The following is a 16,062-nucleotide window of genomic DNA, read 5'->3' on the forward strand; positions in this document are numbered from 1 at the left end:
GAATAAATGAATAAGTAAAGAGAAAAGATCACCCGACTTACAAAATGACTACAGTGCCTTTAAGCAAGTACAAAAGAAGGAGCAATCATTGAAAGAATGGCTGAGAAGGAAGGAACTTTACAGACTCAGTGTGCACTGACATGGAAGCAGAGAAAGCAGATTTGAGTCTGAAGCAGGCCTGCAAAGCCTCTGCTGCCACTGAGGGCAGTGTTGCTGCCTTCCACATCGCTGCTACAGGTTCCCTTCTGCATCCCTCCCACCATCGTGCTCAAACCTTCCTGATACTGGAATCAAGCATCCCCGAGATGTGCCATCCCTTAAAGCCTCACACACAGGGCCATCGTCTTCACCTTGTTCTTTCAGAAGGAGGGTGCTGGGGTGGGGTGAGAGGACTTCAAGTTCCCACCCCTGGCCCTTCTATGGAAGATGGCAATCCAGTGTCCCTGCCACTCCACAGTGTGTGCAGTGAGAGCTGCCCTTGCCATGGACCAGAAAGGAAGAGCAGGGAGTCAGTGCAGCGGCTGAGAGGTGATGCCCACATACTATCTGGTGCCGGGGCCAGCACTACATTGATGGGAGAAATAAATAAGATTTGTGGGCCTGTTTTCTCCCTGCATTTGCACTTACACTTTATGACCTGAGTGCTGTTTACTGAGTGGAAAAAACCACCCTTGGTTAGCACTGCCGGGCTCCAAAGCGACTTGCCTCTGAAAAATACAATCTCCAGCCACAGGGTCCAAAACCAGCTACTTGTCTGTTTACTCAGAGAGCTCAATGAACTGTGAGGACTGATATTTAAACTATTAACACTATATTCTATCCAACAATGTTATTAAATATTAAGTCTGATTTATGGAAGGACTTAATCAATTGGTAGCTCAGGTCAGCCCTGGCATTGCACAGGAAATGGGTTAAGTTGGACGTGACTTGATAGAGTGGATCAAGTTAAAGAAAAAAAAAAAGATCCCACCAGCAACATTAAAGTTGACTTCACATGGCCAAGTAATTAGCATATAAATTTGAACCACTTGCCAGCTCAATTCTGCATCACAGAGTTTCTCTCCTTGATATTTTTAATAGTCTGAAAATCAAAAGATAAAATCACCTACTTAAATAATCTTGGCTATGATGCAAGGAAGGAGGGGTAAGGCTTGGAGAGAAGGGAGCCAGAAGGTACTTTGGCATCAAAGTGGAAGGGCTATAGAAGCCCATGGAAGGAGTGGGAGGGGCACTGAGCAGCGGAGATGGCAATGTCAGCCTAGGGGAAGAGACAAGGTTGGCGGGCTGGATGACCATGCCATGACTTACTCATGGCTGTGTGACCTTGGGCACATCATCAAGCCTCGCAGCAGCTCGGGTCCCATCATGATGCTATGGGAATCATAATTAAGTAGTCTGTTTAGGATGCAAATCATCTGGCACTGTGCCTGGTGCATGGAGGCTGCTCGGCAGACTGCAGGAAGAGACTGGAGCAGGCCAAGAGGAAAGCTGGTGCCTGGGACAGGGAAGAGCCAAAGTGAGGCCTGGAAGGGACAGGGAAGGACACAGCCTGTATACTACAGGTTGAGCACCCGGACTCAAAATCCAAAACACCCCCAGATCTGAAGCATTTTGAGAACCGATAGGAGACCATGAGTGGAAAATTCCACATGGTAAAGCGTGTTTGAGGAACACAATTTAAAACATTGCACAAAATTATCCTCAGGTTGTGTGTGTAAGGTGTGTATATAATGACACATAAATGCATTTCCTATTTAGACTTGGGTCTCATCCACAAGATATCTTATTATGCATATGCAAGTACTGTAACATCTGGGAAGATCTGAACTCCGAAACAATTCCATTCAATTGTGCAGAGTTAGATGGTGCATGACTACAGGTGCCTTTGGGCTCTTAGCTGATGCAGCACCTGGGGAGTGCACCTCTGCTCCACACCAAGGACCTCCATCCTTTTCTCTAAGGGGTTAGATCCTAACTATGTCAAGGTTTGCAGGCTGTATGGTCCCTGTCCCACTACTCAACTCTGATGAAATGGCAAGAAAGCAGCCATACATGATATGTAAATGAATGAGTGGGACTGTGTTCCAATAAAACTTTATCTACAAAATGAGCAGTGGGCCAGATTTAGACCATAGGACATAGTTTTCCAGTCCTTGATCTTAATCTACACCTTCCTCAGCTCTAACAGGTGCATGTGGCTGAGGGCAATGGAGGCAGTAACCTTGATCCCCCCCCCCTTTCTCTCCCTCTCTCTCTTTCTCTCTCTCTCTCTCTCTCTGCTACATCTCTTGTGCCCAGCAGAGTCTGATCGGGAGACAAGCCTGAAACAAAGTTTGCAGCTGTTTCCCTGTGGCTTCCGTGACAGAACCTCTGGAAGACAACCCGCTAACTGCTGGTGGGCACCGGGTCTCAGATTTGTCTGTCTCTGCTCATCAGACAGCAAACAGATGACTCATTCAGGAACAAGGTGGAATTCACAGACTCACTGGATGCCAGGCAGGTTTGTTGTCTAAAGTGCATGTTGCAGGCTCTTATTAAATAAAAATGCCCTCCTCTTGCTCTCTTCCGAGTGAGGTCCAGTGAGCCTCACCGTCCTTGTCTGCATGATCACTGGCAATGCAGGGTTGGGTCCCAGGGATGGGGCAACTGTGGTATAACCTTTTTCTACTTCTGATATTGTGTAAGAGTGATCGCCTCCTCTTGCTGAGCAATATTCCACCTATATTGGTTTTAAGTCATTAAAAACTACAGCATTCCCAGGGAAAACAATGCTAGCAGCTCCCAGAGGTTACCCTGACGCCAAGCTCCATCACTTTAGTAGCAATCAGACATTTCCCCATGACCCAGCTCTCTCTGCAAACCGAGCCAAAGTCACCAAAGGGAAACTGGAAATTAGAGGTGTGATTGTCCTCTGGGACTAGAGGGGTATCCAGGAGTCCCTTGGTGACGCCGCTTCGCCTTAGCCAGGCTGCCTGCCCTGCACAGAATAGGCTCTGTTGGAGATCCAGAGCTGAATGTTAGGACAGGGACCATTATTCCCCTACTTGCTGGATTCCTTGTGGTTTCTAGATTCAAGCCAGGTTCCTCACTCAGGGCATGGCCATCTCCAGTCTCATCTGCTGAGAGGTTGGGGTTTCTAAGGTTACTGTAGCCCTACACTAAGGGGAGAGATAGTCCCACGTAGGCAGATGGACAGGACAAATTTCAGACAAGCTCACCCCAACAGGTGTGGACGGAGGATTTGAGAGTGAAACTGAGCTCTTTCTCTATTAAAAGAAATGCAACGTGCTTCATTTTTTGACAATACTATAAACTCCCTTTTATGACACCAGTTATAAAATCCTTAACATTTGTCTAGTGCCAGCAGTCCTTTTTTTTACAGATTCAAATGCAAGAGAGAAAATTGTGATCCCAAAACCAGCTTGGGTTATAAAAACAGGGTATAATAAAAGTAACACATCCTATTTCCTGAAAAAAAAATTAGACTCTATATAATGAATGTATAGGCAGTGATGAAGAATCATTCATTTGTATCCATCATTGCTTCTTCTTTAAGTAGTTTAATTCATGAGCAAAATCCAAAATATCATCAGAGAGTGATAATTTCTCATGTTGGACCACGGGCATAGGAGGCTGAGGCGGCAATTTCCTGAGATTTCCCAGATGGTTTTAGTGGGGTGTGCTGGCCTCCCTGAGCCACACCAGGGCAGGTGCACAGAGCTTGTAAGGAGGCAAGACACTGGCACTAGTGGGCAGCCACATGCTAGCTGGCTGGGTCTGGGTGTATTTGGGAGAACTGGCAGGTGTGCAGAAAGGATTAATCACAACAATTGCTTGAGAACACCCATCCATTTGTTCAAGTAGAGATCCCTCCTTTTTGTTAAATCTCTCACTATCATAATGAAAAACGAAAATAAAACACCCGAGAAAGCTCATTTGGCACCGCAGTTTAAATACCACTTTGGATACCCACATCCTATATTGGTGTGCTCGGTTTCAGTCCTACCTCTGCTTCCAATTCCAACTTCCTGCTAATGGACTTCCTGATAATGGCAGGTGATGGCTCAAGTACTTGCGTCCCTGCCACCCACTTGAGAGACCAGCATTGAGTTACTGGCTCCTGGCTTTGGCTTTGCCAAGACTTGGCTATTGCACTATGATGGGCATTTGGAAAGTGAACAGGTGGATTGGAGGTTTTCCTCCATCTCTCTGCCTCTCCAAAAATAAAATAAATAATTTATTTTAAAGAATTGGGAACAGAGAAGTACAGCCAAGAGGTTATGAAGAAAAGGTTCTTATACATGATTACCTAAAAGTTACTATAACAAAACTATAACATTACACAAAGGCACAGCTTTGTACAAAAAACATTTCTGGGGCTTGCGCTCTGGCATAATTGGTTAAGCTGCTACCTGTGACTCCGGCATCCCATATGAGCACCAGTTCAAGCCCTGGGTGCCCCACTTCTGATCCACCTTTTGGTGATGTGCCTGGGAAAGTATCAGAAGATAATCCAAGTGCTTGGACCCCTGCACCCACGTGGGAGAGCTGCAAGAATTTCCTGGTTCCTGGCTTCGGCATGGCCTGGTCCTGGCCATTGAGGCCATTTGGAGAGTGAACCAATGGATGGAAGATATTTCTCTCCCTCTCCTCTGTCTGTAACTGCTTTTCAAACAAATAAATAAACCTTCAGATCAAAACAAAACATTTCTGCAAGGATATTTGTCCAGCAACTATTTGTTCAACCTCAGAGAAAGCTCTGGCTGCTAATTATTGTGGCCAAAGTGTACTGCTCCAAAATATCTGAAGGAATCCCCCCCCACAACCTTTTGTTTCTAAAAACTTTGCCTTGCCTCAACCTCTTGGAATATGTTCATAATTTTCTATGCCATGCATATGCCCATTATAATTCTCTGCTATTCCCGGGAACTGCTGTGTTTTGGTAGCTCCAAATCAATATCATTGTCTTTAGAGAGTCTCTTTCTCTCTCTGAGATGGTTTGTTTGTTTTTTAGATCAACATGCTGCTCTCTTTCCTGTTGCATTGCCTCCCCCAACTGCAGCAGGCACTGGGGCAACTCATGTGTTTCATCGTTACTTTAGATGTGTGTATGCATATGTTTTGTACATTCTAAAAAGAGTTATGATGGGTATGCTATTTTCTATTAGTTGATACATATATAATTTCTGCTAAGATTCTTCCATATTATTCTATGCAGCTGTAGGTCATCCCTGTCACTGTTGAGCCATATACATTTTTGGCCCTGCTAATGGTCATTTAGATGGTTCACAGGGGTTTGGTTCTGTGAGCGAGGCTGCCATGGCCGTTCCTGACTCCAAGGGAATGTGTGAATATTAATTCGGGGTTGATGGATATGAGTGGAATTGCTGGGCTATAGGGTCTGTGAACATTCCATTTGCTAAGAGAATAACAAACTCTTTTTCAAAGGGGTCATCCCAAGTACCCGCCCACCAGCAATTAAACACCTGTTGCTCCACATCCTCTCAGCTACTTCTCATTTTGTGCTGTCTAATTGGTGTAAAATGATATATCTCTGTGCTTTTGATTTGTCTTTCACAGATCATTAATGAGTTTGAACATCTCTTGATATAATTATTGCTCATATGCATTGCTTCCTCTGTAAAAGGCTGTGCGAGTCTTCTGTTCATTTTTCTATTAACTTGGAGCTTTTCTTAATGATTTATAACAGTTCTCGATATTAACTGAATATTGGGTATATGTATTATAAATAGCCCCTCGTAGTGTATGACTTGCCTTTTGATCTTTTAGAGTGTCCTCTAATGAACAGAAGTGTAATATTATCAAACAGTTCCCTTTCCTTTACAGGAAGAGCTTATCGTAGTATTGTTGCAATGTATCTTGTTAATACCCTGTGTGGATGGGCATATTGGCTGTCTCAGAGAGACAAAGAACATCGGGAGAAGGAACTCAGGGCTACTGGGCTCTGGCCTCACACTCACAAAACGCCTTAAATCAATTTTGTATTCATTATCTCAAATGAGGTCACCTACAGCCACAAAGAGTCACTGTCAGGGATGAGAGAAGACTGGAAGCTCCAGTCCAGGCACCATCCTTGGCAGCGCAGTAGGAATTAGGAGGTTTTCCTAAGTCTTCTAAGCATGAGAACAGCAGAGTTACACTGCATCCCATTACTCCTGTGAAAGTATCACTCGACTATGTAAACATCCAAAAGCTTCCATCACATGCATTTTCAGATGTTTGAAGTCCAGAAGGAAACCCCCAAACAGGAGGTTCTCCAGGTCTCTCTCGACTCCATGAGGTCCCAGGTTAGGTGGCTGGTGTGCCGCATTTTACGTGGTTGACGAATCATGCAATTGGGATTCCCACCCATCTGTGTCAGGCTCAGAGCCCAGGCACTGTCTGCTGTGCAGCTGATCTAAGTAGGGGTGCCAAAGGGCCAGCTCCCCACCCCGCCCCGGCCTCAGCCAGTGGACCTGAGACAGCACTTTCTGAGCTTGTTTCAAACCTATTCCTAGCAGGCACTCAACAGCCCCACAGCCAGAAGCTGCCTCCTTCTCAGCCTTCTGCCCAGTGGTCCCCAAGCAGGGCTCAGGCCTCTGTCTCTGGACAGCCTGGAGCTCTCCTGGGAGTGACTGGTGGGTTGCTGAGGATGCTTCTCATTATAAAGAGCAGGTAGATCCTGGTGGCCCCGAAGCTCACTCTACATCATCCTCACATCCATCCCCTGCCCTCAACAGGCAGCTCCTGAGGGGCTGCAGGAGACATCAAGTGTAGTGTCGGGGGTTGTGGAAGTGGGTAGAGTAAGGGTTGATGGACCTGGCCACTTCCCACCTGTCCCCCAAGTACAGGCTCTGTCCCAGGCTTGCTGCCCTAACCACCATCCCCAAGGCACACTTCCTCACAGCAGGGCCCCAAAGACCCTGCCTGACCCCTGCCCTGTGTGTGGACCAGCATGTGGACCCCCAGGCTGCAGCACCACGTGCTCCACCACTGCTGAATCTCCTCCTCCACCCCTGTGCCTCTCGCCAGCACTCTGATTCTGCCAAGTGTTCCCGAGTGCCAGCATCCCCAGAACTCACCAGGAGGGAGGGCACGAGGCTGGGACTCCATCTGCTGGCTTTCCCCCAACCAGCACCTCCCTGGAAACTTAGAACACACCTAAAGAACCTGCCCCTGCTGCCGAGAATGGAAGTCCATGGAGAGGAGGGGTGGGGAGGGATCACCCTGCAGGTGACAGGGCTGTTCAGATGCACTGGGGGATGATCACGCCCAGGGCCCAAGCACCAACACCCTCCTACCTTCCTAATGCCTTCCGAAGGACTGGCCACGCAGTTGTCGGCCCCTCCGTTCTTGCTGATGGTCCTCCACAGCTCGGCAAATGTGCTGTCCTGCTCCAGCGGGTTGGTGCCCTTGGCTCGGAAGTACTCATACACAGCAGAGTCCCGGACGGTGCCGTAAGACATCTCCACTTGTTTGGACAGGTCCTGGAATGTCCTGAAACACAGACAGGCGGGGGGGGGGGGTCGTGGGTGTGTGCTGCACCCTGCAGGCTGCAAGGCCAAGACCACCACAGCCCACACTCCACGTTCTTCACACCCACTGCCTGACAGCACCAGACCCTCAGCCTGGAGCATGACCGCTACTCCATCACTGGATCACAGGCATGTTTCCTGCATGCACATGAATTCAGCAAGATTAATGAGCACCCACGGTTAGGTTCTAGGCTGAGCTCCAGGAATGGAAGGATGAATAAGACACATTTCCTGCCCAAAAGGAGTTGAAAGTCCAGCTACAGAGACAGATATGCAGACTGATGATCATGATGTAAGTTGGGGTTGTGTTTGCCCTAGCGGTGAAGACACTGGTTGAGACACCTGCATGCCACATGGGAGTATCTGGGTTCGAGTCCCAGCTCTGGCTCTTAACTCCCGCTTCCTGCTAACGGGAGGCAGTGGATGACGTCTCAGGTAATTAGGTCCCTGCCACCCAGGTTTGTATTGCTGGTCCCTGGCTTCAGCTCTGGCCCAGCTTTGGTTATTGTAGATATTTGGAGAGTGAACCAGCAGATGGGAGCACACCCTTCCTCTTTCTCTTTCTCTCTCTCTCTCTCTCCCTCCCTTCCTCCCTCACCCCACTCCTTTCTGCCACTCAAATAAAAATAAATCAACGAATAAATGAACAAATAAAGAAATAGGATTAAAACAAGATTTATGTATTTAATTAGTTATTTGAAAGGCACAGTGAGAGCAAGGGTGAGAGCGAGTGAGTGTGTGAGAGAGAGAGATCTTCCACCTGCTGATTCTGTCTCTAAATGGCAGCAATAATCAGAGCTGGGACAGATGGAAGCCAGGATCCTAGAACTAAATTCAGGTCTTCCATTTGCATGGCAGGGACCTAAACTCTTGAGTCATCACCTACTGCTTCCCAAGTGCATTAACAGCGAGCTGGATGGGAAGCAAGTAAGCAGAACTTGAACTGGCTCTCTGATACTGGATGCTTGTGTCCCAAACAGTGGCTTAACATGCTGTACCCCAACACTCATCCCAAGAAATTGGGTTCTTGCATGAGCTTTCCTGACTTTTAAATATTTGCAATTATTCAAAAGATAATTCAGATTAAGCCACAGCATTTTTGGGGGGCCTTGTGTTTGCTTTATTACAGAGAAGAGGTAGATATCTCTGGCCTAGAGCACATCGGAGGGAGAGAGATTTTCGAGGGGCTCAGCAACGTAAGAGCAAATATCTGAGCTGGGGGTGAAGGAGGAGACTTCTTCGTGGGAGGAGGAATACAGATGCTCCTTGACTTATAAGACTGCATCCTGGGCTGGGTGTTGTGGCACAGAAAATTAAGCTGCTGCTTGGGACACCCTCATCCCATAATGAAGTGTATGGAATAGAGCCCTGCCTCCACCTCCAAGCCAGCTTCCTGATAATGTAAATCCTGGGAGGCAACAGGTGATAGCTCAAGTTCTTGGTTCCTGTCCATCCATGGGAAACCTAGATGGACTTTTGGCTTTGGCCTGATTGAGCCCTATCTCTTGCAGGTATTTGGAGAATGAACCACAGATGGGAAAACCTCCTTCCTCTCTCTCTTTCTTTCTCTCTCTCTCTCTCTCTCCAACCACCTTTTGTCTGCTTTTCAGATAAATAAAAATAAGTCAACTGAAAACATATTATCCAGATAAGTATCATAAGCTGAAAATAATGTAAGTCAAAAAAGCATTTAATACTTAGTCAACTTTAATCATCCTCACAACCTCTGCATTAGTCTACAGTTTGGCAAAACAACTCAAAGAAGCCACTTTATGGTAGAGTGATGACTATCTCATGGAATCCATTGAATATGAATAGCTCTGTTTTGAGATAGACTGACAATGTGGTATCTGCGAGGGTCAGTGGCTTCCCCTCATGACTGCAGGACTGGCAGGGAGCTGTGCTCACTGTGGCTGATTGGCACTAAGACAGAGGACTGCACCACAGAGGACCAACCCAGGGAAGGACTCAAGACTCAAATTTTGAAACCAGAGTTCTCCCCTACACGAATACTTTTGCACCACTGTAAAGTGAAACCATGGTAAGTTCGGGACTTGTGGTCAAGGCAGGGATGACCAGCTGATAGCAAGTTCCTATCTGCCCTAAGACAAGCAGTAACTGGCTCCGGGTGCTGAGAGTGCCCTAGAAACCTCAATGGGGAGTCAAGCCCCCTCTCCAGCCTCCAACCATCCATGCTTGGTTTCTGTTCTGGAAACCTCACTCACTTCACTCACTCATTCACTCACTCACTGCTCTCTACTCACAACATTCATCACCCCAATTTCCCATTGAATCCCCATTCCAACAGGAACATCTACTCCTCCCAACCTCTACATATCCCTCCTTGTTCGTCTCCTCTCTGGCTGCTGTCCTCACCCCCACATGGTACTGCGGCCAGTACTGAAAGGAGAAAACCCCCACATGCCACAGCCACGACACTGGGCCATAGTGTTCCCGCACCGCTCTCATCACCCATCTACTTCTATAAGCCTCTTGATGATGGATGCCACTGATGCTGTCCCCATGCCTTGCCTCCCTGTGCTGTCTCTGTGCCTTGCAGGCTTCTGGGACAGCAGGATCTCACCGTGACTGCAGAGGGCAGTGTGCAGAACCAGGGCAGGCAGGGGCTCCGGAACCCAGCAGCCAGCCTTGCCTCCCAGCTCCACCACCACTAACCCTGCAAGCCCAGACAAGTTGGCCAACACCCCCGTGCCTCAGTTCCCAAATGTTTTACAAGTGGGCAGGAATAGCAGAGCACTTCTGTGAGGATGCAACGGGATGTGTGCTTGGTTCTTAGAGCAGTGCCTGCTGCACTCAGCGCACTGTCACTAGAACCAGTTCTTCCGTGCACTTAGTATACATCTGGGTCCCCCGTAGACGATCAGAATTTGGAGGACTGGTGCTGAAGCAGCCCCGTCGGCATCGGAGGCCCTGGATTCAGGGCTCATAGCAGCCTACACAGCAAGCACACAGGAGCCCCAGTCGGGAACGGCAGCTCCCTACTGCCTCAGAGATGCCCGAAACGGCATCCTTTCCCTGCCAGCTACGCGGCCTAGAAACAGAGCTCCGTATTTGCTTCAACACGTTACAGATAAAAGGAAACATAAAATCACAAATCCGATGAAGAAATCTCCCTAATTATTGTTCATTATTTATATCTAATTGAAGCAGAATGTTCCTTTGCTTGAAGGGCTCCGAGGGTTGTAACTCTGTCGTAATTTGCCTGTAAATGAAAGGAAAGGGAATCTTTTTTTCTCCCCACATTTAAAACATTTTTTTCTCATGCTAATACAAACAAACACAGGGCTTTGATGAATGGGGAACATCCGGAAGAATCACACAGTGGAGTCTAAATACTGAACCGCTCCAAATGACTGCGCTCGCTCTCCAAGAGCCCGGAGTGGATGTATAGCAGTCCCATCCCCCCACTGGAAATAGACAGTCTTCTGCACTTACTCATATGGTGCCTGTGGCCAGCGGCACACGGAGCATCATCTCTGGATGACAAGCATGCGGCCCAGATGTTTATGGCATCTGTCCTGGTGTAGCTCCTTGTCCTCAAGGTCACCCCGAAAGGCCCCAGCCCCCTTGCTCAGACTCCATGGGCCAGCCCATCACCTCCCTCAGCCAGGGATCAGTACAGAAGCATCTCTCCCACCACAGATGCATACTGCCCTGTTCAGCGAAGGTAAGCCCACTGCCATGTGCAGCACACACTCCCACATTTCAGGGTGAAAAAACCTAGATAAGGGTACGGGGTGGGGGTGTGGTTGGGAAGGAGGGCTCAGTTATTCACGGACCAAAGTTATCATCACCTCCCTGGGGCATCATCCTCTTGTCAGAGTATCCAGTGTTGGAAGGAACACCTGGGGAGGAGCAAGGAGGTGTGGGGCAGGATAGCCACCCGCCCAGGTGGCTAAGTGAACAGCCATCAGACATGGTAGCCAGAGAGGAGGCCTATCTGAACCAGTGAGACAGGTGTCACTGGGAGTACACTGCACTGTGTAAAGTCAATGTCTTCAGCAGTTGATTCTTAGATAGTGGCCAAGTGCTCCCACCACAGAAGGAGGGGGGGGAGATGTGCCCCCTCACAGGTGGGGTCTCTAAGGTCCAGCACACAACTTGCTGAAGTCATTCAACCAGCTATTTCCTCGACAGTTCTGGACATCTGCAAGGTGCATCATCTTGCAGAATGAAGGGAGTTCATTCTCAAGGGGCTCCCAGCAGAGGTCAGAGAAGTCAACCAGCAGTAACCAAACAATGGCAGCTGGGTGGAGATGCATGTCCATCCATACAGTGGATCCCAGAAGCACAGCGGAGAAGCAGATGACACATGGGCCAGAGCTCAGCAAGGTGCCTAGCAGAAGCCTCCCTGGGAAAAGCCATGACCAATCGGACAAGGAGCTGACTCAGGAGACGCTTCAAAAGCATCATGCCAGGCTGTCCACCTGGGCCTGGCTTGGCTGATGACATGTCATGGTGTAAGCAGGTGCAGCTTGAGGCCTGCCCCATCTCTGCTTGCAGCCTATCTCCTTGCTTTCACTCTTGATAACACTGAAGCTTAGAATCCTCTCATGGCACAGCCTGCCCTCTCCTCCAAGCCAACTTTTGACCTCATGGCTTCTACTCAGTCGTGCCCTAGAAAAGCTGGGTTTGGGACCAATGCAGCTGCTTGTGTGTATGTGCTGCCCTGGATTGCTGATTTGGGGGTGGGAGGTACTTCGTAGTTCACAACTATAAGCCCATCAGACCGTCTTGCAAAAAGACTGTGTGAATGTCCTTTGCCTTTGAGAGCAGCTTCCTCCCTTCACAGATGCACCTGCTGGTAGTTCCACAATGTCTCCTACAGTCGTGGCCAAGGACAGTCTACCCAGCTCAGCAACACCTCCCTTCCTCCCCACACTTCTCCCCATAAATCAATCTCCTCATTAACAAAGAGATAAATGCGTTTGCAGCATGAGACAAATCAATAATACAGCATTCATAAATGCATCTTTGCATGTTAACAGAAGTATTTACATGGCCAATAGAGATAAATACACTTGTAACAAGGACAGAATCAATATACACGGTATGCAAAGCAGATTTCAACAACGGTGGGGATGCCGTCATCACGGGACTTATAAATTTAAACCCCCAAGCCCTATTCTTCTTCTTTAAGGAGGAAAAGAAGGTAGTGGAATGGCCCAAAAGACGGGGGCGGGCAGGGACGCTCAGCCTGGTAAATTGATGCTGCGTTAATTACAGCCTGCAGATGTCTTTACTCACATTCCAGCAGTCTCGCTTCTCTCTCATGTCTGCCTCTACAAGAGAGGACAGAGGACGTGGCACAAAGCAGTCAGCATCGCCTGGTGGGGGCTCCACAACCAGCCTACAGGTCTTTCTGCACCAGAGACCTGTTCCCTGTTCCTCCTGGATTTCTTCCCTAGGGTTCACCTCACATCTCTCTCCTCTCTGAACTTTCCTTCATACCCTGTAGGTCTTCCCAGGTATCTTTCCTCTTTCATTCATTCATTTAAAAAAAGAAATAAACTATTTCCTAAGCAGCTGCTTGTGCTCTGGGTCTATGCTAGGACAACACAGCACAGCGCTCCTGCCATTTGCACTGACACGGGGGTAGTGGACAAGAAGCCAGGCGTCCACTCCACCAACATGCTGTAATACCAGCCTGGGAAAGGATACAGATGGCCTCCAAGGACCACAGAGGACTCTCTCTGTCACACAATCCTTCTTTTTGTGTTTTCAGTTTTATTTTTCCCAACACTTAAAAATGGTAGGAAAAAAAAAAAAAGGGACACGCAGTCTTAGCTTGCAAGCTGTGAAGAAACAAGCTACAGGCCAGGTGTGGGTGCAGCTGGAGACCCTAGAGTCATGGATCTAGTGAAGAAAAATGCCCTGAAGATTAAGAAAGCATGGTAGGGGTTGTCGAAGACCAAGAAAACAATTGGGAGGGTCACCAGGGAGAGTGGTTTAGCTTTGAAGTTGACATCTAGGAAACAGGCTTCTCCCAGCCCGTTCCTTGTGCCTGACTGAGAGGAGCCTGGAGCAGCGAGTTCATGGAGGGCAGTATGGGCCTGAGGCACCCAGGCTGTCCAGGGTACAGGCTGCTCCTGGAGTCCTTCTGCCACTTCTCCTGCCCCAGGTCCATATGAAGAGCGACTGCAGATCCATCATCCTTATCCCTGGGTTGGAAAACTTTGCGGCCCACCAGGATGAGGCTGTGTGGTCCCTGGCAGGAGAATGTGACATCACGGACATAAGCCCTTCACACTGTGCTCAGATACTGGCCTTGGAGAGCCAGCTGACCTGTGGCCATCTCCCCAACCCCTCCTCCACATCCACTTCTCCCCAAATTCCATTTCTCTCATTACAGCCACCCTTCCTTAACCACAGGTTCACTTCCTCTTACCCACGGTCAACATAATGCAAAAATACTACAGAGAAAAATCTAGAAATAAATAATTGAGAAATTGTCCATACTCTTTTTACATTATATTATAACTTTGTTATCAAATAATATTACAAAACATATTACATTTTATACTGTTATATTAAATATTAACATTAAAGATATTTTATAACACTGTACTTTTTATAATATAATATAGTATTATAAAATAAAAAATAATAGCTTTATTATTAGTTACTGGTGTAAATGTAAATCTCTTACTGTGTCTAACCTATAAATTAAAGATTATCATCATGATATACAAGGGCACTTCAGAAAATTCATGGAAAACTGGGATTAAAAGGTATCCTGGGGCCAGTGCTGTGGCTTAGCGCGTAAAGTTGCCACCTGCAGTGCCGGTTTCGAGTCCTGGGTGTTCCACTTCCGATCCAGCTTTCTGCTATGGCCTGGGAAAGTAGTAGAAGATAGCCAAAGTCCTTGGGACCCTGAATCCATGTGAGAGACCCAGAAGCTCCTGGCTTCAGACTGGCACAGCTCCAGCCATTGCGGCTGTCTGGGAGTAAATCAGAGGAAGGAAGACCTTTCTCTCTCTCTGTCTCTGCCTCTCTCTCTCTGTAACTCTACCTTTCAGCTAAATAAATAAATAAATAAATAAATAATTTTTTTTAAAAAAAAGGTATCTTTATTTTGGTGCCACACTCCCTGAAAGATGCATATTAGGGGTCTCCAAAAATTTCATGGAAAATCAATATTATGAAAAACTATGCCTGCATTTCAAAATACTTTGCACCAGAGTAAACTACCTTTTAATTTCATTTTCCCACAAACTTTTTAAAGAATCCTCATATGTGAAGAAGACAGTACAACATATCAAAACTTAGGAGATACAGCAAAAGCAGTGTTAAGAGGAAAGTTTATAGCAATTGGTGCCTATGTCAAGAAATTGGAAAGGCACCAAATAAATGAGCTATCAATGCATCTCAAGGATTTAGAAAAACAATGGAAAACCAAACCCAAAACTAGTAGGAAAAGAGAAATATTTAAAACTTGAGAAGAAACCAACAAAATCCAAACCAAAAAAAAAAAAAGAAATGCAAAAAGATCAGCAAAATGAAGAGCTGTTTTTTTGAAAAAATAAACAAAATTGACACACCATTGACCAAACTAACCAAAAAACAAAAAAGACAGAAGACCCAAATCAATAAACTTAGAGATGAAAAAGAAAATGTAACAACAGATACCACAGAAATAAAAAGAATCATCAGAAATTACTACAAAGAGCTGTATGCCAACAAACTGGGAAACCTAGAATAATTGTGTAGATTCCTGGACACATACAATCTACCTAAATTGAGCCGTGAAGACACAGAAAACCTAAACAGACTCATTACCAAGACAGAAACTGAATCAGTAATAAAGACCCTCCCAACAAAGAAAAGCCTAGGACTGGATCACTTCACTGCTGAATTCTAGCAGACATTTAAAGAAGAACTAAGTACAATTCTTCTCAAGTTTTTCAAAACAATTGAAAGAGAGGGAAACCTCCCAAATTCTTTCTTTTTTCCCCCAGATTCTTTCTATGAAGCCAGCATCACATTAATTCTTAAACTCAAAAAAAGATGCAATAGAGAAAGAGAACTACACAAACATAGACACAAAAATCCTCAACAAAATTCTCTCCAATCAAATCCAACAACACATCAAAAAGATCATTCACCCTGACCAAGTGGGATTTATCCTTGGTATGTAGGGATGGTTCAATATTTGCAAATCAATCAATGTGATACACCACCTTGATAAACTGCTGAACAAAAACCATATGATTATCTCAATAGATGCAGAGAAAGCATTTGATAAAATACACCACCCTTTCATGATGAAAATTCTAAGCAAATTGGGTATAGAAGGAACATTCCTCAACACAATCAAGGCAATTTATGATAAACCCATGGCTAGTGACCTATTGAATGGGGAAAAATTGGAAACATTCCAACTTTGAGATCCAGAACCAGACAAGGATGCCCACTCTCACTACTGCTATTCAATATAGACCTGGAAGTTTTAGCCAGAGCCATTAGGCAAGAAAAAGAAATCAAATGGATATTAATTGGGAGGGAG

General features: G+C 46.5%; 1 protein-coding gene across 2 annotated transcripts in view; it reads right to left on the bottom strand.

Moving 5' to 3' along the window:
• The window catches only part of GRID1 (glutamate ionotropic receptor delta type subunit 1), a 760,175-nt gene that overhangs the window by 46,402 nt on the left and 697,711 nt on the right, over nucleotides 1–16,062 (bottom strand). For both annotated transcript variants that reach the window (XM_070057983.2, XM_070057984.2), the window contains exon 13: nucleotides 7,302–7,497. In XM_070057983.2, coding sequence (XP_069914084.1) covers nucleotides 7,302–7,497 — 196 coding nt within the window. The remainder of the gene's footprint in view (nucleotides 1–7,301; nucleotides 7,498–16,062) is intronic.

The sequence above is a fragment of the Oryctolagus cuniculus genome, chromosome 15, assembly GCF_051225735.1.
Source record: "Oryctolagus cuniculus isolate XC-2025 breed Fujian yellow rabbit chromosome 15, ASM5122573v1, whole genome shotgun sequence".
Taxonomy (NCBI): Eukaryota; Metazoa; Chordata; class Mammalia; order Lagomorpha; family Leporidae; genus Oryctolagus; species Oryctolagus cuniculus.